This window comes from Pezoporus wallicus, unplaced genomic scaffold (assembly GCF_028554395.1).
Source record: "Pezoporus wallicus isolate ANWC-B61680 ecotype Strahan unplaced genomic scaffold, APGP_CSIRO_Pwel_v1 contig_4264, whole genome shotgun sequence".
Lineage (NCBI taxonomy): Eukaryota > Metazoa > Chordata > Aves > Psittaciformes > Psittacidae > Pezoporus > Pezoporus wallicus.
Genome location: NW_026637102.1, coordinates 886,356 through 908,300, shown reverse-complemented (window position 1 = coordinate 908,300; position 21,945 = coordinate 886,356). Strand labels below are relative to the sequence as shown.

Genomic DNA, 21,945 nt, shown 5'->3' with positions numbered 1-21,945 from the left:
GCAGACCCTCCAGGGGTGGTCTAGGGAGCACAGCATCATGGCCGCACAGGACTCCATCTTTGACCAGCACTAAGCAGGAGGTGGGAGAGGTGGGAGGTGAGCTCAAGGAAAGGACGTTGCAGTCATCACCCTCTTGTCCCTGTTTTCCTTTAGGATTTTGACCTGCTGGTCATTTCCATAGCAGATGAGAATGACAATCGCCCTCTCTTCACCCAAAGCTCCTATCAGGCCGAGGTGATGGAGAACTCATCCCCAGGTAGGTTTTTGCCTTCCTGTGTGGCTCCTGGACACTCACTTTGGGGATGGGCAAGGGGAGATGTCTTCTGGACATCATGAAGGAGACATGATGCTGATCAGGGACAGGTTGCGCATCAGTGGAATGGGGATGCTGAGTATGAGGGGGTCCTGCTGACCAGCCAGGGAGGTCAGCCTTGAGGACACTGTAGCTTTGCTGTTGGAAAACCTTCCTGGCACAAGTCAAGCACAACCCTGCAGGAAATTGTCCCCATTTGGGAACTGCTTGGCTTCAGGCAGCAAGAGGCACCTGCAGTCTGAGTCGAGCCCTGGGGACAGCCTTGAGGCCATCAACCTGCCCAGCATCCCTGCAGGTGATGGGGTGCCATCCCTCCATCATCAGTACCTGGAGCCACCTTGTTCTCGCTGTTAGGGATAAAAGAGTCCAGCTTGTCAAGGTAGATGTTTCCCAGCCAAAGAGTTAGAAATACTCTTCTTTTGTTTTTTTGCCTTCCTGCCATTTAAATTGCTCCCTGCTCCAAGGCCTCAGGTATCTCCCTGTCCCACCATCGAGGGACATCCCAGGCAAAGGGTTTGGGTGCCTTCAGGTGATGCCCTCGGTGGCAGGGTGCTGGTGCTGCCCATCTGATGGATGTGTCTGTCTGTTTGTTTTTAGCTGGATGTTCCTCTGCCTCACCTGGGCCTCACGAGTCGGTCTGCAAGGCTGCAGCAGCTGCCCCCCCATTGCCTCGTGCCCTGCGAGGCCCCACTCTGTCACCTCCTCCATCCATTCATTTCTGTCCCTCATGCACCACCGGGATGGGAGGGGGCTGTGGGAGGCTCCACGGGGAACTGATACCCTCCCTAACCCTTATTATCCCATCCAGGGACTCTGGTCACGGTGCTCAATGGACCCATCCTAGCTCTGGACAGTGACCAAGGCAGCAATGCCATAGTGACCTACCAGTTCTTGGAGGCGTCCCTAGACTTCTTTGTTATTGACAACAGGACGGGTGGGTGACTCATCAGGTCCCTGTCCCCAGCCCAGGACCACCATATAGCCATGGGGTCTGTCACTGGGCTTTTCCCCTTCTCCAGGTGTCATTTCGGTGAAGCCCGGCAGTGTGATAGACCGAGAGGCTTTGCTGGACCCTTGCCTGGAGTACACGCTGGTAGCTCGTGATGTAGGGGGGCTGAACAGCACCGCCAGCCTGGCAGTGACCATCCTGGATGACAATGACAACCGCCCCATTTTCCAGCCAGCGTCCATTACGGCACGGCTGTTGGAGAACAGTCCCCCAGGTCAGGAGAGGGCCGGGGCTGGGTGTGAGGGTGGGTGACAGGGAGACTTGGGTGTCCCCCTGGGACTGTGAAGATCCAGCTCCCAGTGTCGGGGCTCACTAGGATGGGGTTGAAGGGAAATTTTAAAAGTAACCTTCTACATTACAGTATTTGCCTTGGGACTGCGGGCTTATTGCTGCTGCCCTCCTCCCTTCGCTTAAGAGGGCTGTGTCCCCCCTTTCCAGGCTTCTCCGTCCTCCAGGTGATGGCGACGGATGCTGACAGCAGCCTCAACCAGCAGCTGGATTACCGGATTGAAGGTGGTGGCCAAGACAAGTTCCTGATTGATGCCACCACAGGGGTGATCCGCGTGGCTAACATCAGCATCGATCGGGAGGAGCGGGATGCCTATCGGTTGATGGTGGTGGCTGTGGACCAGGGCACACCAGCACTCTCAGGCACTGCCACTGTCAGCCTCTTCATCGACGACGTCAACGACTGCCGTCCTGAATTCATCAACCCCATCCAGACGGTTAGCATCCCTGAGTCAGCCGCGCCTGGCACCGTGGTGGCTGAGATGACTGCCATTGACCGGGACCTCCACCCTCGCCTGGAATACTACTTGCTGGAGATCGTGGCCCGCGATGACACAGATGCAATAGTGCCCGGACAGCAAGGAGTGTTTGCAGTGGATTTTAGGACAGGTAGGAGAGCAGGAAGGGCAGTGTGGGCAGCTCGGACCCCTCTCCTTGCTTCTGCTGCTTCTTCTTCTCTGCCTGGAGGTAGGTGTCTGAGGCATGGGGAGATGATGCTCCCCTCCTGCCTCCCCACTCTCGTCCTTTGACTGCTCTGTCTCACCCTGCCCTGTCCTCTCTCCCCAGTCAACTGACTTAACTAACCTGTTTCTTTCCTTTCCGGCTCTCAGCCCACCAGGTTTGTCTCTGTCTGTGCTTGTTTCATTCTCTGTGCCATCCGTCACCTCCCTCCATCTCACCCATCTCCATGGCAGGCAGCCCCGCAGTGGGCTGGGGGCTGCTCAGCCTTGGCAGACCGGATGCTGGCACCCTCACTGGGGGAGCAGAAGGGGCACTCTGGGGTAGGTGGTGGGCTCTACCCTTGGGGAAGGAGGTCCAGGAGCTCCTCACGTCTGTTTTGGAAGCACAGAGCTGACTCAGGAAAGAAAAGCACCCTTGTTGGAAGTGATATAGTACAAGACTCTTAAAGGTACCTGGATGCTGAGCCTAACATAAATGGGATCATGCAAGGCAGCAGCAGCAGTTGCTCCCAAGCCCCTCATCTACACAACCCAAACCCTTACCTGGCTAAGGCAGCATAAGAACCTGTTAGCTGGGCAGCAGGGAGCAGGCAGGAAGGCAGGAGGCGGAAAGCAGGGGGAGGGAAGTTATCTCCTCCTGTAGCTATTAAGTGTTTTCCCTGTTTAGCTTTTGGGGAGAGGCAGGAGAGCAAGTGCAGCAGAGAATGCAGTAGTTGGCTGGTACAGACCAGTCTGCTGAGGGTCCCCAGTGTGGGCGGTGCAGGCACCACCTGTGACACCCATCTTTTTGGGGTTCCCAGGAGCTGTGAAAATCAAAAGTCCCCTCAACCGGGAACTGGTGGCCACCTACGAGATCACCATCTCCGTCCATGACAATGCCAGTGAAGTCATCGACCGCTCAGTCAGCGTACCCAATGGTAAGCATGGGCTCTACCCAGGGAGTGCAGGGTCAGGGCTGGCACAGCCTTTCCCAGTGCAGCTTCTGAGTAGCTGGCTGCTCTCCCACCTCCCTCTCTATTCTGAACAGCAACATTTCTAGTGGGACCAGTCTTGGACCAGCTCCCATCAGTTTCCGGTTCTCCTTTAGCGAATGGCCCTGACAAGCCAGGGCTGCACTGGGGATGGAGAGGGCTGTGTGCCCATAACTGTGCCATAGGAGACACCCATTTCTTCATTACCATCTCCATCATGTCTTGCCTGCTCCTGGTAAATTGAGGCCTGCATGTGAGAAAGCACACAAAAATCAGGAGTAGGTCTGAAGTTGGCGTCCCACAGCCAGCTCAGGGCATAGCAGCTTTACTGATTGTATTTTTTCTTGATTAACCAGCACCATTTAGTTTTATGCTTGCATCTTTACAACCTTCCTTTCTCCCATTTTTGATTCCCTTTTTTTTCTCACTTCCTCTTCCTTTTCTCTTCACCTGTGGTGTCCACCATGGCCACAGCCAAGCTGACAGTCAATGTCTTGGATGTCAATGACAACAGCCCCCGCTTCCGCCCCTTTGGCGTTACCTATTTCACTGAGAAGATCCTGGAGGGAGCCACACAGGGCACCACACTCATCTCCATCTCAGCAGTGGACCCAGACAAAGGTGCCAATGGGCAAATCACCTATGAGCTGCTGAACCTCTCCCCGGAAGGCTACGCCTGTCTTGAAGACCAGTCGGCGGGTCGGTGACCTGGGGAGGGGGAGTCTGAGGCAGGTCAGTGGCCTGGGGCAGGTGTCTCATGTCAGGGTCTGACATCCTCTAGGGAAGGTTGTGGCCAACAGGACGGTGGACTACGAGGAGGTGCAGTGGCTGAACTTCACTGTCCGAGCTTCTGACAATGGCTCTCCTCGCAGATCTGCTGAGATCCCTGTGTACCTCCAGATAGTGGACATCAATGACAACAATCCCATTTTCAGCCAGCCATCCTACCAGGTGAGCTGGGGTCCCCTGTTCAAGTCCATGTGGGGCTGAGCAGTGCCTGCCTGGTGAAGTCAGGCATAGAGCTAGGGGATTCTCCAGGGTCACCACCTCTTCCCTCTGCCTGTGCTTGAACCATGTGAAGAAGATGGTCAACCAACCAATGTACTCTGAATGTGTGAAATCTTGTTCTGGGCCCAGCTGTGCCCACCCCTGGGTGCCCCTCTGTGCCCTTGGTTACTTCCTGCTAAAAGTGTAAGTGATGAAACAGCCAGTCCCGCCTGCTCCCTTTGCTTGCAGAAAGCTGTCTTTGAGGACGTGCCATTGGGTACAGTCATCCTGAGGGTCAAGGCCACAGATGCAGATTCTGGGCAGTTTGCTCTCATCCAGTACAGCCTGGGAGATGGAGAGGGCAAGTTCGGGATAAATCCCAATACGGTAAGGAGCCAGCTGAGGCTGGAACAGGGGGGAGAAAGGGAGGGGAGGCTGACAAGGTCCCACCTTGTTCCTTGCTCCCACACCTCACCTTCTGCCCCTTCTCAAGTACCAGCTCTGCCAGATGAGGTCCACCTGAAGGTCTTTATGTGCTTCAGGGTGACATCTACATCCTGTCAGCCCTGGACCGGGAGAAGAAGGATCACTACACACTGACAGCTGTGGCCAGAGACAACCCTGGGGACATCTCCAGTAACCGTCGGGAGAACTCTGTGCAGGTAGGGTTCTCCTCCTCCCGCCACCCCTTGTGAAGGTGGTCACCAGCAAGAAGGTGGTGTACCTCAGACTTTCCTCCTCAGCAGACTAGTTGGTCTTTGGGAGGAATCAGGCAGAAGGAAGAGCAGATGGCTTCAGGGCTGTGGGGTGGATGGTGCAAGGGAATTTGTGCTTGCAGGGACAGCATGTCTGCAGGAGTGGCAGGGGAGGGTGATGCTATTGTCTGCAAGTGCTCTAGCGTGAATGGGTGCCCCAGCCACAGCAGCCCCCATTGTTGGAGGCAGGAATTCAGCTAGCAGAACCAAACAAATAGCAGGAAGGGCACCACAGTCTGGGAGTGTAGCCCTGGGTCACAGCAGGGGTGCAGCCTCCAGAGCTTGCCTAGCCATCTCCAGCCTCATGTCACCAACTGGCTGTGCTTTGTCAAAGGTGCTGATCACAGTCCTGGACATCAATGACTTCAGGCCCCAGTTCAGCAAGACCCAGTTCAGCACCAGCGTCTATGAGAATGAGCCAGCAGGGACATCGGTGATCACCATGACTGCCACAGACCTGGATGAAGGGGATAACGGCATCGTGACCTACAGCATCGAGGGCCCCGGAGCTGGTAGGTAATGGTGGTGGGGTGCTCTTCCCCAGGAAGGAGGGTTATGATGGAGGAGACATGGGGACCAAGCCCACACCCCATGTACTGCAGCTGTTTTGAAGCAAGGTTGTGCATGCACTTCCAGGAGAAAAACCGAAAGTGTAGAGCTTTCGGTATTGCTCCACAGTACCCAGTTCTTCATGGTGTGGCATGTTATGGCTTCATCCTGCCGCCCACCCTTGCCTTATCCTTGTTTCCCCCAGCACAACAGTGCTTTCTCTGTAAATGTGTCTTGGAGCAAACTCACTGCACACTTCAGAGTAAAACTAAAAAAGGCTAGAAGGTTTTGGGTGGATAGTGATAGTGCCTGAAATGCAGTATACCTCTGCACACTGAGGAGTGATGGGAACCAGGCAAAAGCCAACATAAATGTAGAGGGGAATGGCAGAATATTCACTTTCCTGAGACCCATAGGCTCCTCTGACCACTGCCTGGGCAGGAGTAAAACATAGCTAGGGGTGGCCTGAGAGCAGGGCCCTTGGCACTGGCGCATATCAGGGATATGGCAATGGGCAGGGATGCTCTGAAAACCCTGAGACCACCCACATGCCCACCTCAGATGGGCAGCTCTGCTGCATCACCCCTTGATGGGGATTTCCCAACAGTGAGGGGTGTGCTTCAGCTGGTATACTGGTTTCTGACTACAATTTGTCTGGTGCAAAGTGTCCTGAGACAGAGATGTGTTTGTTTTTTTTTCCTCAGAGGCTTTCAAGATCAATAAAGACTCCGGGCTTGTCACGTCCCGGCGACGCTTGAAGTCCTATGAGAGGTTCAACCTGACCGTGGTGGCCACGGACAAAGGCCATCCCCCTCTCTGGGGGACTACCATGCTCCACATTGAGGTCATCGACATCAATGACAACCGTCCTGTCTTTGTCCGCCCACCCAATGGCACCATCCTGCACATCAAGGAGGTAAATCCCTTGAGAGATAGGGGAGGTAATGACATGACAAGACCATTCCCAGGGGTCCTCCTGCCTACCAGTGGCAAAATCCAATCTCCATTTCCACCAGGGGTGAAACAAGACCTTGGTTTAACACGTGGCAAGAAGGTCATGGGGCTGGACCGTCAGCAACAGCCCCTCTCCATACATGCAAGCAGGGATGCTGGGTCAGCTCTGGGGAACAGAAACCCCAGCAGCATGCAAAATAAGTAAACAGCCAGTCACTGCGGGACAAGCCTGTTTATAATCAAGGGCCAAAATGCTGACATTTAAGATGTTTCTTCTTTCTGGGAAGCCAGGCTTGGCTCAGCAAGTCCCCAGCATATACATAGAGCAGGCACCATGTGAAAGGGAATCATGGTCTCATGTTGTCAGCCTTCAGTTGGATTTTGGCAGTGGGAGCTTGCTCATCCTGATGCAAGGGGGTTTGGAGGGGTAGGGGGAGCAGGGGGCTAGCATGCAATGCTGGGGCTGAAGGGCTGCATATGTGCAAACAGGAGATCCCCCTGCGGTCCAATGTCTACGAGGTCTACGCCACGGATAAAGATGAGGGCCTCAACGGAGAGGTGCTCTACAACCTGCTGAAAACTGGGGCAGGGAACAAAGACTGGGAGTATTTCAGCATTGACTCGGTCAGCGGGCTGATCCAAACGGCTATGCGGCTGGACAGGGAGAAGCAGGCGGTGTACAACGTGAGCCGGGCGGCAGCACAACTGCAGGGTGGTTGGGAAGGTCCTCGAGGCGGTGGGTCTGGTGCAGGCCTGGCGGGTTGCAAATGATGTGGTGGGGATGAGGTCAGCTACAGCAGTTGTGAAGATGCCACAACTTAGCAGGAATTGGGTTGTTATCAAGTGGCATCAGGGAGTTGAATCCTGGTGGGCCCATTCCCAATTCCCTGTTAAATCCCCCCAAAATCCTCTGTCCCCCAGCTGTTCTCACTGTTCCTACCTCAGCAGTGTCTCCTGCCCCACGTGGTTTTGCCCCGGATCACCCTTTTGCCTCTCTCCACAGCTGATCATCGTGGCCTGCGACCAGGGACAGCCAGCCTACGAGACCATGCAGCCCCTCCAGGTTGCGCTCGATGACATCGATGACAATGAGCCCCTCTTCCTCAGGCCACCTGTAAGGTGCCAGGATGGAGGGGTTGCAATACAGGGCATGCAGGGATGGGGGTGTCAGTGAGCGTGTGTGGTGGAGCATGAACTGCTGGGCATCATCATGATGGGGAGCATGAGCACTGCTGGGCATCATCATGATGGGGAGCATGAGCACTGCTGGGCATCATCATGATGGGGAGCATGAGCACTGCTGGGCATCATCATGGTGGGGAGCATGATGGGATTTGTCCAATTTTTTTTAAAGCCAGCTCAGTTGTCATAATCCTCCCTTCTCCTGGGGTCTCTGGTAGAAGGACAGTCCCCAGTACCAGGTCCTCTCCGTCCCGGAGCACTCACGGCCAGGCACTGTGGTGGGGAACGTCACTGGAGCAGTGGATGCAGATGAGGGCTCCAATGCCATCGTCTACTACTTCATAGCAGGTGGGTGCCAAGTAGGGAGAGGATGGGCAGCTCTTCGTCTCCTTGTACAGTCCTCACCAAGGGTTTCTGTCATTTCCATCATGTCCTCGTTGCCTTTCTGCCCTGGTCAGTGGGTGAGGTGGCATTTCAAAAATGTTGAGCCCAAAGGGGAATAACAGGGTACCCCTTTCTGCACTCAGATGGGAACCAGGAGAACAACTTCCAGCTGAGCCGAGAGGGGAAGCTGAAGGTCTTGCAAGACCTGGACCGGGAGAAGGAGCCATACTACTCCATCATCGTCAAAGCATCCAGCCAGAGGAATTGGACCCCTCCCCAAGGCCAGCAAGCAGGCAGAGCCCAGCCCTGGGATCTTAGTGGGGACCTGACCCTTCAGGAGGTGCGAATTCTCCTGGATGACATCAATGACCAATCCCCCCAGTTCACCAAGTCAGAGTACACAGCGGGTAAGGGGTGCTGGGATCTGGGGGGAACCAGGAGCCAGTGGTGCTCCAGGTAAAATCCAGCCACATGAAGGGGCAGTGAGAGCCAGCCTGGCCCCAGGTCCCTGTCCTGTCTCTCTCTCAAAGGGGTTGCCACTGATGCCAAGGTGGGATCAGAGCTGATCAGAGTGGTTGCAGTGGATGCCGATGTAGGCAATAACAGCCTGGTCCTGTACAACATCTTGGGCATCCGCTACATCAAGCAGCACTCCAATGACACTGAGGAGGTCGCCAACATCTTCACCATAGGTGCGCTCCCTGCATGCCAGAGACACCCCCGTGGCCAAAGACAACCCCATGGCCAGCATCACTAGTCTTGGGCTTGTGACCGTTCTTCCCCCAGGAACCCTTGATGGGATCCTGCGAACCTTTGACCTCTTCACGGCTTACAACCCTGGCTACTTTGTGGTGGACATCATGGCCTCTGACCTGGTGGGCCACAATGACACAGCCATTGTGGGGATTTACATCCTGCGAGATGACCAGCGGGTCAAGATCATTATTAACGAGATCCCAGACAAAGTCAGGCAGTTCGAGGAGGAGTTCATCAGCCTGCTGTCCAACATCACGGGTGCTATTGTCAATACAGATGATGTGCAGGTAACCATCCACCTTTGAGGTTGCTTTGAGGGGTAGATGACCTTCTGCAAGCTGCTTGGAAGGTGTCCTTTGAGGGTATAAACCCCTGAGCTCTGAAGGTCCTCATACACATGAGGGTGGGGCATATCAAAGGGGTCCAAACCCATGTCATGCTTGAGGGTCTCTCATCACATGAGCACACTTCAAGACACCTCTCCCACAGTGCAGACCTTGCTGTCTCTCCCCAGTTCCATGTTGACAAGAAAGGTCGGGTGAACTTTGCACAGACAGAGCTGCTGATCCATGTGGTGAACAGGGAGACCAACCGCATCCTGGATGTGGAGCGGTATGTCACCTGGCCTGTCACCCAACCCATATCCTGGCCCGTTGGGTCCTTGGGGAGCCTCATTAATGTCAAGATGCCCAAGCAACCCTTCTCTTCCCAGGGTGATTCAGATGATAGATGAGAACAAGGAGCAGCTGAGGAACCTCTTCAGGAACTACAATGTACTGGACGTGCAGCCTGCCATCACTGCCCAGGCCCCAGACGACCTCTCAGCTCTGCAGGTAATGGTCCAGCTGGAGTGGAGATGGCTGCTGTTTGCAGGTGGGGTAATGATGTCCCATCCCATCCTCCATGGCCCTCCGTGATCTGGAGATACGTTTCACCCAGATAATTTCAGGAGAGTGCCCATCACTGGGTACCGGAGGTTGCCACTACCCCTTTGCTCTCCTAGATGGCGATTATCGTGCTGGCCATCCTGCTCTTTCTGGCTGCCATGCTCTTCATCCTCATGAACTGGTACTACCGGACAGTGTGAGTAACCCCCAGGCTCTGCCTCACTGGCCAGGGGGACCCATGTAGCTGCTCCCAGCCCTGACAATGCCAGTAAGCAAAGGAGGTCATCAGCTTCCCAACACATTCTGTGCCACGATTCAGCCTAGTTCAGAAATTGCCCCTCTTCCCCCAAAGTATAATGGCTTCAATAGTGATAGCAGCTCTCCCCCCCAAGCATGCCACCTTATAGATATAGGGGCTGTTTGCAGGGTTATTACAAATCTGTGTCCCCCTCTCCTTTGGAGCATCTTCTTTATTTTCTTCCCTGATTCGCTGTATTTCCTTCACAGGCACAAAAGGAAATTGAAAGCCATAGTGGCTGGCTCCACTGGTGAGCAGTGTTTGGAGTTTTCCAGATGCATGAGATAGCAGGGTGCATAAAGAGCATAGAGGGGGTGACATGGGGGATGTCTGTGGGGTGTAAATTCGAAGTGATCCTGCCCAGCAAGGCCCATGGGTGGGAGGCTTTTCTCAGCTCCCAGGCTCCGCATTACCAGCTGCATCCCACTATGCTTCTCATGCCACCAGTGCCTTTCTGGTCACTGAATTTCCGTCCCTGATAAAGAAGTGCTGCCCTATGGTTTACTGCTCAGCCCACCAACATGCCACTCTTTAACTCCCGTCCCTGCTTCTCTCAGGAAACAGAGGTTTCATGGACATCATGGACATGCCAAACACCAACAAGTACTCTTTTGATGGGTGAGTTCTCCCTTTCCTTCCCCTCCCTGGTTTGCCACCTTGCAGGATCACATGCTGCTCCCAAGAGAGGGATGCCTTCATTTTGTAGCCAGAGATGCTTGGGATGTGGAGATGCTGTGCCTTTCTGCTCTGCAGAGGGATGCAGCCAGGCATGCCATGGCTGCTTGCCTTGAGAGCTTTCAAAGCCAAAAGACCTTGTGCTTTCCCCTGTGGCTCCATCTCTGCCAATACTGGCCAGGCTTGGGGTAAGCAGAGATGACCAGTGGGTGTCGACACACCTCTGGATCCAGATCAGCCGAATTCATGCCCCCACGCGGCAGGAGGAGGCAGCACAACCTCAGCGTCCGGGCTTTGGATGGGGTTACGGATGGTGCGGCTCCTTCCTTGTGCTGAGAGCTGCTCCTCTCCCCTGGGCAGGGCCAACCCGGTATGGCTGGACCCCTTCTGCAGGAACATGGAGCTGGCAGCACAGGCAGAGCACGAGGATGACCTGCCGGAGAACCTGAGTGAGATCACTGACCTTTGGAACAGCCCTGCCCGCACCCATGTGAGACACGGCCCCCAGAGGACCCCTCGTGCTGTGCCCGAGGCCCGTGCCTCAGCTACTCTCTCCTCCCACAGGGGACCTTCGGGAGAGAGCCTTCTGCAGCCAAGCCCGAGGATGACCGCTACCTGCGGGCAGCCATCCAGGAGTACGACAACATCGCCAAGCTGGGGCAGATCATGCGGGAGGGACCCATCAAGGTGAGTGTTGAGCGTGGGCATCCTCCACCCAGGGGTCTTCTCCAACTGCTACAGCTTCCAGGTTGACAGCTGCGGTGCCGGAGGGTGTTGCTTCATAAAATACTGGGATGGGGTCAGCCTCCCTTCAACCAAGCGGTGTCCCTCAGGTAACCCACCGTCTCTCCCCCTCCACCCAGGGCTCTCTGTTGAAGGTGGTCCTGGATGATTACATGCGCTTGAAAAAACTCTTTGCCCAGCGGATGGTGCATAAGGCCACCGCCAGTCAGGGGGACCGCTCCTCGGTCTCGGAGGTAGATGTGGTGTGCATGGGCATGGGGAGATGCTTGCTGTGCCCTCTGGGATGCAGTGTGTCTTCTCAGCCCTTCTCAGTCGCTTCCTGCAGCTGTGGTCCCCGTCACTCAGTGGTCTCCCCATTCTCTGCTTGGCCAAAACAAGCCAGACACTGGGTTTCCACTGAGGCTGCTGGTTCCCCACAGTGCTCCAGCTCTCGTATCCCTCTGAGCATCAGCAGCTCCTTATCCCTCGGTCTCTGGGTGGGCTCTGTCCATCACCTCCTGTCTCTCTGCCAAAGGTGGTCATGAAGCTGCAGGTCCCTACACACATGCAGGAACACCTTCCCTCCCCTGTGCTCCTCTGAGCTTATCTGAGTTTTGAGGCAAAAAGGCTGGGACAGAGGGTTTGGTGCAGAAGGGCTGGTGAGGGGAGTAGCAACTCCTCTTGCAGCCTTCCCCCTCTTCATGGAGGACAAAACATGGGGCATACAGAGCAGAGGAGAGCAGAAGGATGGGAGACACCCTTTTCAACCCTTCTGTCCCCTTATCCCTCCTCACCCTTATCTGCCTCCAGCCTTCCTTCAAATCCTTTCCTTGTCTGCCTTCTGCCCCATACAACCCCAAACCCCAGCCCGGGTCCAAAATCCCCTTGGGCTGCTGCGGGGGGCTGCTGCTGGACACACCACCTGGCTGGCAGCTGGTGCACCCACCAGATGAGTGAGCGATCTGGCTGGAGACCATCATCGCACTGGTGATCCTCATCACCATACTTCAGAAGAGGAGGGTACTGTCCCTCCCACTGAGCTCCAGCATTGCAGACGGTTTGGAGGCAGGAAGCAGGACCTGCTCTGGACACGGTAGTGATTTCTCTGCTCCATGGACTTTTTACAGCTGATCCAGAAGGAGCTGGAGGAGGAGGAGGGGGAGCGCAGCCCCAGCCAAGGCAGCCTCCGCTTCCGTCACAAGCAGCCAGTGGAGCTGAAAGGTCCCGATGGCATCCACGTGGTGCACGGCAGCACGGGCACGCTGCTCGCCTCTGACCTCAACAGCCTACCCGAGGACGACCAGAAGGTGCTGGGTCGCTCGCTGGAGACTCTGACCACCGACTGCGGGGGCTACAGTGACCACAACGCCCGCACTGAGTCGGCCAAGTCCACCCCCCTGCACAAGATGCGGGAGGTGATCATGGAGAGCCCTCTGGAGATCACAGAGTTATGACGAGCAGTGCTGGTGGTGGTGCTCCTCTAGGCAAGCTGGGGCCGGCGGGGATGAAGCACAGATCAGGGGGTTGTGGTGAGGGCCAGGGGTACCCCAAGACCAGCGCTTGGCCCCCCCTACCCCTGCACGAATCCAGGCCAACCGGTGCGCATAGCTCCGGCAGCCTTGGAGAGCTTGGCCCCAGGAAAGGGCTCTCAGGACTGGTATGCTTTTACTCGCCTGTCATTTATCCATGAAAGCATTAATTTTTTTTATTATTTTTTCTTATTAAAAAGGGTTTTTTTTTAAGAAAAAAAAAAAAAAAGCAAAATGAATCCAATGAGTCCAGGCTGGACAGGGGTGAAGGTGCAGCAAAGGTGCAGATGATGTGCCGCATCCCCGGGTGTGGACCGGGGTCAAGCCTCAACCACAGGCACAGGGAGGGCCAGGCAGTGTGAGGAGAGGCCAAGTCCATTTGGCATTAACAGCACCTTTCCAACAAGGAAAGACCCAAAAAAACCCCAAACCAAACCGGAAAACATTTCTCCATTTTGCTGGCTTTACCAAAACATGTTGCGATGTTGAAAGTGACTGACAATAACTGGGGCTTCTGGATGTGGAGTGCTCGTGCGTGTTTTTTCTTGCCCTTTTCTTTCCCCTTCTCTCTTTATTTTGGGTTCGTTCATTTGGGGATTTGTTTCCAGTCGTAACCTTGTGGAGAGTTTCGGGCACGATCTGTTACGGGACTCAGAAATACACTGTCTATGGCTTTGGGTAACCTGTCTGTCATCCTTCCTCCCTTCCTGGATTCAGCTTACTGAAAAGACCTTTTGAAGAGAAAACGCCCTTTTCCCTTTAATTCACCCCTCAACCCATCACCTTCACAAGAGATGCTGCCCCAGGTTTTGCTGCAGCCCAAATTTCGTGGGAAGCATTAAACCTCCCACAGGTTTGCCCCATCTTACACACCAGGAGAAGAAGGAGGGAGACAACCAGCTGCGCTCATGGGAAGAGTTTATTTTCAATGAGATGCTCCCATGCACGCTCAGGACTGGGCACTGCGGGCGTCTCCCTCCTGCAGCACGGAGGGATAAGCCAGTGCCCCGCTGCCCCTCTCTACCACAGCTGGGTCAGCACAGGGGCACCAGCAAGGATGTGTGGGTGAAAGGGACTGTTTGCCCCCAAACTCACTCATTTTTTGTTCAGGGAATACTTAAGGTATATATATATCTGTAAATTTAATCCACTGTGTTTCTTTATAGGGCAAGAGGGGGAAGGGAGGTGTAAAAGAAAGCCACACCAATTCGAAGAGGGACCAGCAAAGTGCTGGGCTTGCCAAAAGCTGACAAGACCTGTGGTGTGAGGCTGCTGGCTGCCAGCTGCCAGGATTTGTCTAGCATTTGGGCAGCAGAAACCATTCCAGCCTGTTCACGTTGCAGGATGTAGGTCTTACAAGGGGGATGGGGATAGACGTGGGGATGGGGATTTTACAAGGACTCTGAGAGACAACAAGGCTGAATCCTCAGTCTTGAAAATACCAATGAGTCCCTTAACCCGATTTAGAAATCCAAACGGCAGGGATGGAAAAGGAAGTGGCAGAAGTGTCTGGGTCACCCCACAGCCCCTGCCCGGATGGTCAGGCTGGTGGGCTCCTGCCATTGCCATCCACGGGTGCAGGCGCATCCCAAGGGAGGGTATCTGGGATCCTGAACCAAAATAGCAGGGCAAGCACAGCCAGCCGAGGAGGTGACTCCTAGTTCCATAGGTGACGCTGGCAGTGCTCAACAGCCTGTGGGAGAGACGGGTAAGGATGATGGTGGGAGGCAGGGTCTCCTGGCTCACTGCAAACCCAGGGGAGGAGATGTGGCCAGCACTTACCTGGCACTTGATCGCTGTGGCCATGTTCTTGCACCAGTATTGCGGGCCCAAGGCACAGAGGTCTGAGCCCAGGAGATCCTCCTCGGATGAGTCACAAGCTTTTATTTTCTGCATGGCAAACGATGGGAGGTGGAAGAAGAAAACCCATGAGCACCCTTTTATCCCACTGCCCCTCTCCCAGACCCCCAGGCTGGGACAAAGGATGCCCACCTGGGTGGGTCGGGGCTGCCCCAGGGACACTTACAGTGCAGACGAAGGTGGGGTCCATCATCTGGACGAAGAGCCGCACAGCCTCTGGCTCGTACTGCACCACGAGTGCTTCGCACTGGGAAGGAGAGAGGGGTGAGCACAGTGAGGTGTGTCAGGGGGTCCCCACCGGACAGGCACTCCCCGCAGCTCACCGTGCCAGTGAGCGGTGCGGGCAGCAGCTCGCAGCCCTTCTGCAGCATGTCACCCAGCTCCGACAGCGTCTCGTTCTTCAGCAGCTCGTTGTCAAAGTACGTGATGATGATCTGGCAGACGTTGCAGAATGCTCCCGCACCCACTGCCAGCTGCTCCAGCATGGCAGGCCCTGCGGGACACAGCGGGGCCTGTGTTAGCAGTGTTAGCACCCCTCTCCCCGGGGACATGGTGCCTGGGTGCCACCCGGGCCCCCCAGCTCACCGCGGCGGGTGTCCCCGCTCCGGGGGCAGCAGCGCAGCATGGTGCAGACAGCCGCCGGGTCGGTGGCCTCCAGCAGCATGATGACCACGGCTTTGCCATAGGAGTCAACGAAGTCCTTGCACTGCCCGATGACGCTGTGGGGCAGCATGTAGCACACCTTCTCGATGTCGTTCACCAGTTGCTCCTGCCGGGAGAAGGCAGGCAGAGAGAAAACCCCACTCCTTGCTGCCCCCTTTCCCAGTGCCCCCATCCCTGGACAGCAGCAGCAGAGCTCACCTCCGTCACGTTGTTCTCCAGGAGGCTTTCGGCCGCTTTCACAGCAAATTGGCACATCTCACACAGTGGAGTGGTCCCTTCCCTGTCCTGTGGGAAAAAGGCAGTGGGATGCACACTGAGCCCCGCCAGCGCTGCCCCCATCCCACCCAGCCATCAACCCCCACAAAAGATATTCCCCACCTTGGAAAAATGGAGATGCTTGAGGGGAAAAGAAGAAGTAAAATAAGGCTCCTCCTTCCCAGCATTTGGATTTGAAGGAGCATGTTTGAGTCGGGAGAGGTCCCCGCTTACCCACAGCGTGCTCAGGACCTGTATCATCTTCTCTGTGAGCAGTGTGTGGAAGGGCAGCAGTGAGGAAGAGGAGCAGAGTCCCAGCTGGCCACACAGCTCCATGGGGTCCTGGGGAGAGACGTCTTAAATCAGGTGGGCATCACCCCCAGGAGGGTAAGTCTGTGCCCTCAGTTCCCAATGGAGGGTGATTTCAGCCAGTTGGGGCATGGGGCTCGCTTACCTCAGCCAGCTGCCAGTGGAAGGACCAGAAAATGGAAAGAAAAAGAGACAATAAAAAGGAATTACAACAGTTGTAAGCCAGAGAGAGGGGAAAACTATTTGTAGGGATATAAAGCAGTGGGGGTTAACTAAAAAGACAAGAGTAGGGCCCTGCACTTGCTGATGAGGTCCCACTGGCTGTGCTGCTTGGGACACACACCCCCCCACCAGCACCCACCCATCCCTGGCAGCCCTGGGGAGCTGCTCACCCACTTACCATGTACTGGAGCAGCCGGACGGCCGTGTCCATGTACTCTGCCAGGTAGTGCTTGCACTGTGCAGGGGAGACACAATGTCAGCACACAGCGGTGGACAGACACCCCCCCACTCTGCCCACAGCACAGTCTGCCGGGGAGATGCCCAAAAGCTGCAGAAGACGCTCGCGTGCCCAGCATGACAACAGCACCCTTACCTGCTGTGCCAGGTTGGGTGCCAGGCCCTCGCATGCCCACTCAGTGCGGGCCACCAGCGCCTGAGTGAAGGCGGCATTGGTCCCCAGCTCCAGCTGCATAGCGGCCACCAGCCGCAGGCATTCCTCACACACCTCTTCCTTCTCCTGCAGGATAACATGGGCAGGAACACCTCAGTAGGTCCCAGAAATAAAACTGAGTGGCCTCCAGTGCCTCCATTTTCCAGGCTGGGATTTAAATGCCCGGTCTCAATCTGAGGCAGCTTTTGACCAGCATCTCTCTGGTCCCAGCCCTGCTTCCTGCAGTATCCCAACCCAAAACTGGTGACACCCCTAATCAGGTGCCATTTCAGCTGTACAGTAAGCTTAATGTTTTTTAAAAATGATTGTTAAGTGGGTGCCGCTTTGCTGATTCTCACCCTTGAGCAGCATCAATGTCACGCCTGCCAGTGCCATAGTACCTGAGCCTCACCACGAGGCAGGTCCTGGGGATGGAGCAGGAGGGGCACGTTGGTGATGAAGGGAGTAACCAGGTCAGCAAAGTCCTGAGCAGGGCCGGCAGGGGCTGGTGGTGGTTCCTGAAACTTCAGGGCTCCTGTGGGGCTCTCCCGAGGCTGGCACAGCTTGATGGTCCCACACACCACCTTCGGGTCCGCCTGGGGGAGCAGAGGGATGGGGGCTTGCAGTTGCATCTGCCCCATCACCCTCCTCCCTTCAGCCACCAAGCCTGGGTCATTTCCATCCCCACCTCATTCCCATGGAGGTTTTGTCCCAGGCTCCAAGCACCTCCCTTGCTCTTCAAGCCCCCAGGATACCCCAAACCACGGGTAAACACAAACCCAAAGGGGTCACCACCAGTTACCAGCACTTGCTTGCCCAGCTGGACGAGGATGAGGATGCCAGTGTCCACCATCCTCTTGCACTTCACAGACCAGTCCTGGAAGGGCAGGTACTGGCATTTCTTATCCAAGAAGAGCCGCAGCTTTTCCTAGGTAATAAGGGGAGAGCTCAGGAATAGGTGGCCCCCACTGGTGTGGGAGTGACAAGCCAGACCCACACTCCATGCCAGGCTGTGACCCACCTCAGTGCGGTTGTCCTGCAGGATCTTGCCTACCACAGAGACTGCCATCTGGCATAGGTGACATGGGATTCCCTTCTGCCGAGAGAGAGGACACAGCGGATGTTGCCACAACACCCAGACCCACGACTTGCTCCTCAGATCCCAAGCCAGATCTGTTTCTGATCCCTCCAGAAACACCCCACCAAGGGGCACTTCGGAATACCCTGGAGCACCAATGCTTTTTTGCTGCTCACTCTGCAGACATACTGCTGCCTGACACCATCAGCCAATGCTCCTCTGGGTACCCAGCACTGAGCTGGCCAGGCTGGGATTCTTCCCCCAGCCCTACACTTGGAGTCAGGATGGACACATCACTCCATGCCCCTGCATCCCTGCCTCAATTACCCCCACAGCCTGGTCCCAGACGGAGATCTGGCAGAGCTGCAGCGTCCCACACTTGGCTGCTGTCACCACATCGCGGCACCAGTCCTCTGGCCGCTTGCTGCACTCGTGGAGGGGGCTGGCCTCAGCTTTGGGAGGGAGGAAAGAAAACCATCAGTGCCCCAAGAGCACCCCAAGACCATCTCTCTTGCCTTGCACCAACCGCTCCACCACCCTGCCCCGCAAGCTGGGGTGATGCTCTTTACCCTCCCACTGTGATTCACCCTCAGCTTTCGCAATGGTGGTGCGGTTGCTGGGTTTTCTAAATGATTTTATAAGCCCAGCAAAGGCAGGCTTTGCCGGGCCAGCGCGTGCTGCCAGCTTTACCAACAGTGTGTCACAGCAGCTTTGGGCCCGTGCCAAAAGCAAAGCGAACTTGGGGATCATCACCCTCAGCCTCACAGCACCCTTCAACGCGCTGGGGAGGCGGCTGCTCATATAAAGGTCAATAAATCTTGCAGAAGGAGCCACACGGGGTGCCGGCACGCAGCCCCGCGCAGCAGCCGGTTAGCCACGCCGCGGCTCCCGGCAATGGTTGAGCAACCCTGCTTTGGGTTGTTATTTTTATTCCATTTCCTCCCAACGCCAGCATTTTCTCCTGGCTGAAAATCCCTGGCACAGTGGTGGCGGCGGCGCCCACCCTGGCTGCCCAAGCAGCATGGTGGTATGGTGCAATGCCACTGGTTTAATTGCCACCTCGGCGTGTCAGGATTCATCTGGGATGGGGCGAGGGTTTGTTCCCAGCAGGGGCTGCGCTCACCCAAGATGCAGCTGGGCAGGAGGCAAGAAGCCAGCACAACCCAGGCCCTTCGCTACCCTGCTTTGGCAGGAGCTGCTCTGGAATTCCAGGGGGAACGTGGGGAGCAGCACATGGACAGACAGACCCTGCTGCATACCCTTGTCTAAGCAAACATCCCCTCTTCCCCCAGAGCATTTGCATACAACTTTTATCACTCAGCCCTGGCCCTATGATCTTGCATAGCAGGAATAAAGCCAAAGGCAGAAACAGCTCCTTCCACCCACCCTGCCCTTATCAGGTTTCTCCCCAAAAGCTGTTTTCCTGCATGCCATATTTTGGCAACACCTTTGGCTCATTCGTGGGACATGTTGGGGCAGTGGCTTGAAACGCCCGGGGGCCACCCCAGCAAGTCCCCGGGAGTGGGAGCTGTGGGCAGGGAACCCCTGAGCCCCCTACCAGCCCCACTGCTCCCAAACACGCTGGCGCAGCTCAGAGGGTGCCTCTGTGGTGTTTCTGCAGTGATTACCCCATCGGGCTGACGGCAGCACTGGGGCATGAGTGAGCCCAGGGGCAGGGCGAGTCCCCCCTGCTTCCCATGCACGCCTTCCCACACAGCTCTCTCTCCAGCAGCACGATGCCGTGGTCGCCGCATCAGCTGAGAGACAGACATTTAGGTTTTTAACTCTGGCACCAGCGTCAGGGCAAACAGGAATGGCGAGTCAGCGGAAGTATGATGCGGCAGCTCCAAAAAAAAAGGAGAGGGGAGGCAACAAACCCATAGCTTCTTTCTGAGCTGGTCCTGCCTGACCCACAGACACAGCCCAGACCAACAGCATAAGGATGCTGCCAGTGACAGCGTAAGGGGATTTACGTGTCCTAAAAGACACTGGTGGTTTGGACTCACACCTCTGTGGCTCACAGCTCAGTGCCTACTCCTTGCCCTGCTCAAGCTGAAACTCAGGCAAGTGAAGGGCCACAAAAATAATTAATACTAATCACAACACCCAACTACTGAGAGCAGGAGGAGCAGGTGGAAAGCATCACCACGGGGCAAGGAACCAGGGCAACTGGTGCCCTGTGAGTTCTCCTCCACATCTCAGAGCTGTGCCAGAGCAGCCTCATGCTGACAGGCACCCATGCAGCAGGACGCCGGTTGATGCCATTTTCAGTGAAGCTGCAGCACGGAGCACAGGGTAAGCAGGGATGCAGTGTCCCCAGGGCAGCCAGGAGCACCCTATCCCCGGCTGCCAGCCCCCAGGGTGGGCTGGGCTTTCCTCAGGGGGATCCAGCACCAAGCTCCACATCTGGCAGGGCTATGCCAGCATTACAAGGAGCCCCGGAACACGCTGGCTGAGCCGGCAGAGCCTGGCGAGCAGGTTGTGATGTAAAGCCTGGGGGTGGCGGTGTGGGCCCCAGCGCCCCAGTTCCTGCCCTGGTCCACACCCCTATTACAGCAAAAAATCATAAATACACTCTTCCCAGCATCACTATCCTTCTCCAAGGCTGACAGTGGGCCCCAGTCCCATAGACACAGCGCTGTGCAGCCCAACCACTGCCACAGGAGCCTCCACCGGCTCCCAGGGCAGGCATCCCCAGAAGCACGGACATACCAAGCACAGGTGCACATTCCTGCTCCGCCTGTTGCTGGCTGTGCACCCAACTGCCAGGCCATGTGTGTGCAGTCACGCCTCCACCACAAAGCCAGCACCCAGGCAGGTCACGCCAGAGGAGCCCGATGGGCTGAGCCTGGGGTAAGGTAGGGTGCAAAAGAGGTTCTTCCCCCTAAAAGGTTGGGGTTTTTTGACTACAACAGCAGAGCTCCACAGTTTCCCTAGGGAAATGGCCCCTGGAGTAAGTGAATTCCCTTCAAGCAAGGCCCAGAACTCCACAACCAGGCTCTTCACAATTGGTTCGCTGGTGAGGGGTAGGGAAAGAGCCAGGTATCACTTCCTCACTCTTATGGGGGAGGCCTAGGGGACAGCAGCACAAGATCAGCTGCAGGAGGATTTGCTCACAGATACTCAAAGCTCCAGTGATGAGCAGGACAGCTTCAGGTGGCACCATGGTCACTCCATCATGCAAGGAGAACAAAGTCTGGTGTGAGTTTCTCCCACATCACACATACACAGCCAGGTCCCAATGCCCTCTCCCCCCCTTACTGCTAAGACACCCCGTCAAGTGGCCTCCCTTCTATACCACTGCAGAACACCAGCTCCATCTGAAGCCCTGCTGTCCAAAGGGAGGGAACAAACCACTTTTTGCCCTGACATCATCACTAAGGGCAGAAGTTGCAATGCTCATGTCCAGGTAGGCAAGAAGTCAAGCAGCCAGTAGTGCCACCAGCCTCAACTCTCCTCTAGCCTAACTCCACCGCTACAGAGGGGCGAGGAAGCATGCTACAGAGCTTAAACACCACAGCTGCAAATAGTTTTGGGGTTCTGAGGGGTTTTCTGGGCTCTCCTTGAGTCCTACCCCCATGCCTGGCCTTACCTTGGTAGGAGCCCAGGCACACAGAAAGGATCAGCAGCACCCAGCCACTCCATTTGATCTCCATGCTGTTCCTAAGATAGTCCTCAGTGGCTGGTTCCTCTCCTGTGCTGCTCCCAGACTGAGGGATCTTGGATGGGTTGGGAGAAGTAGTGAGAACCCACACCCACACAGGGCAATTACCACACCCCTCTCCTTATGGCTTGATTATAAAATCATCATCACCAGCCTGCAAGTAGAGGGAGGGACCAGAGCCAGGCAGGTATTCCCGGGAAGTCAAAACCAGCCCAGAACCTGCTGCTCAACACTAACTATTCCTGGCTGCAAAGTGTAGACCCAACCAGGGAGAAGTGTCCTAACACCATGCAATGCAGCTATTTCCCATGCTCTTCACAAAATTCACCCTTATGATGCATTCATAACGGATGAATGCATCAGCCCTTACAAAAAAAAGTCAGCAGTGAAGATACTAAAGACCACTAAGTTTAGGACAACTGAATTAACTGGGTATTGAGAGGTAGCCTCATAGTTTGCTTAAAACATTTTAAGTCACATTTTGTTTAAAACAAAGCAAGGAATGAAGACAAAAGGGAAGCAGC

At 55.7% G+C, this 21,945-nt stretch overlaps 2 protein-coding genes across 11 annotated transcripts in view; one reads left to right on the top strand and one right to left on the bottom strand.

Annotated features, from left to right (window-relative positions):
* CDH23 (cadherin related 23) overlaps positions 1-13,260 on the top strand; it is a 208,062-nt gene extending 194,802 nt beyond the window's left edge. The window contains exons 43-68 of one of the 10 annotated variants that reach the window (XM_057403314.1): positions 154-256; positions 1,122-1,247; positions 1,333-1,536; positions 1,761-2,219; positions 3,091-3,207; positions 3,736-3,960; positions 4,043-4,212; positions 4,498-4,635; positions 4,791-4,910; positions 5,338-5,515; positions 6,257-6,468; positions 6,996-7,190; positions 7,510-7,620; positions 7,907-8,036; positions 8,216-8,479; positions 8,603-8,764; positions 8,859-9,115; positions 9,343-9,440; positions 9,541-9,661; positions 9,832-9,911; positions 10,223-10,263; positions 10,571-10,631; positions 11,049-11,178; positions 11,253-11,375; positions 11,552-11,665; positions 12,539-13,260. In XM_057403314.1, the coding sequence (XP_057259297.1) occupies positions 154-256; positions 1,122-1,247; positions 1,333-1,536; positions 1,761-2,219; positions 3,091-3,207; positions 3,736-3,960; positions 4,043-4,212; positions 4,498-4,635; positions 4,791-4,910; positions 5,338-5,515; positions 6,257-6,468; positions 6,996-7,190; positions 7,510-7,620; positions 7,907-8,036; positions 8,216-8,479; positions 8,603-8,764; positions 8,859-9,115; positions 9,343-9,440; positions 9,541-9,661; positions 9,832-9,911; positions 10,223-10,263; positions 10,571-10,631; positions 11,049-11,178; positions 11,253-11,375; positions 11,552-11,665; positions 12,539-12,865 (4,266 nt within the window). In that variant the 3' untranslated portion in view covers positions 12,866-13,260. Of the gene's footprint in view, positions 1-153; positions 257-910; positions 1,248-1,332; positions 1,537-1,760; positions 2,298-3,090; positions 3,208-3,735; positions 3,961-4,042; positions 4,213-4,497; positions 4,636-4,790; positions 4,911-5,337; positions 5,516-6,256; positions 6,469-6,995; positions 7,191-7,509; positions 7,626-7,906; positions 8,037-8,215; positions 8,480-8,602; positions 8,765-8,858; positions 9,116-9,342; positions 9,441-9,540; positions 9,662-9,831; positions 9,912-10,222; positions 10,264-10,570; positions 10,632-11,048; positions 11,179-11,252; positions 11,376-11,551; positions 11,666-12,538 lie in introns of those variants that run through there. The other 9 variants (XM_057403303.1, XM_057403304.1, XM_057403309.1 and 6 more) reach the window with 9 other exon arrangements.
* Positions 13,261-13,265: 5 nt separating this feature from the next.
* Positions 13,266-21,835, bottom strand: LOC130596055 (prosaposin-like). Its single transcript, XM_057403318.1, has 16 exons — positions 21,350-21,835; positions 18,085-18,209; positions 17,828-17,830; positions 17,701-17,775; positions 17,482-17,607; positions 17,081-17,275; positions 16,623-16,766; positions 16,428-16,484; positions 16,173-16,181; positions 15,953-16,060; positions 15,662-15,748; positions 15,386-15,569; positions 15,124-15,293; positions 14,967-15,047; positions 14,723-14,830; positions 13,266-14,633 (listed from the first exon to the last, which is right to left on the bottom strand). Exons 1-16 carry the CDS (start codon positions 21,411-21,413, stop codon positions 14,598-14,600), a joined length of 1,572 nt encoding a protein of 523 aa, XP_057259301.1. The 5' UTR covers positions 21,414-21,835; the 3' UTR covers positions 13,266-14,597.
* Between the last annotated feature and the right edge of the window lie 110 nt (positions 21,836-21,945).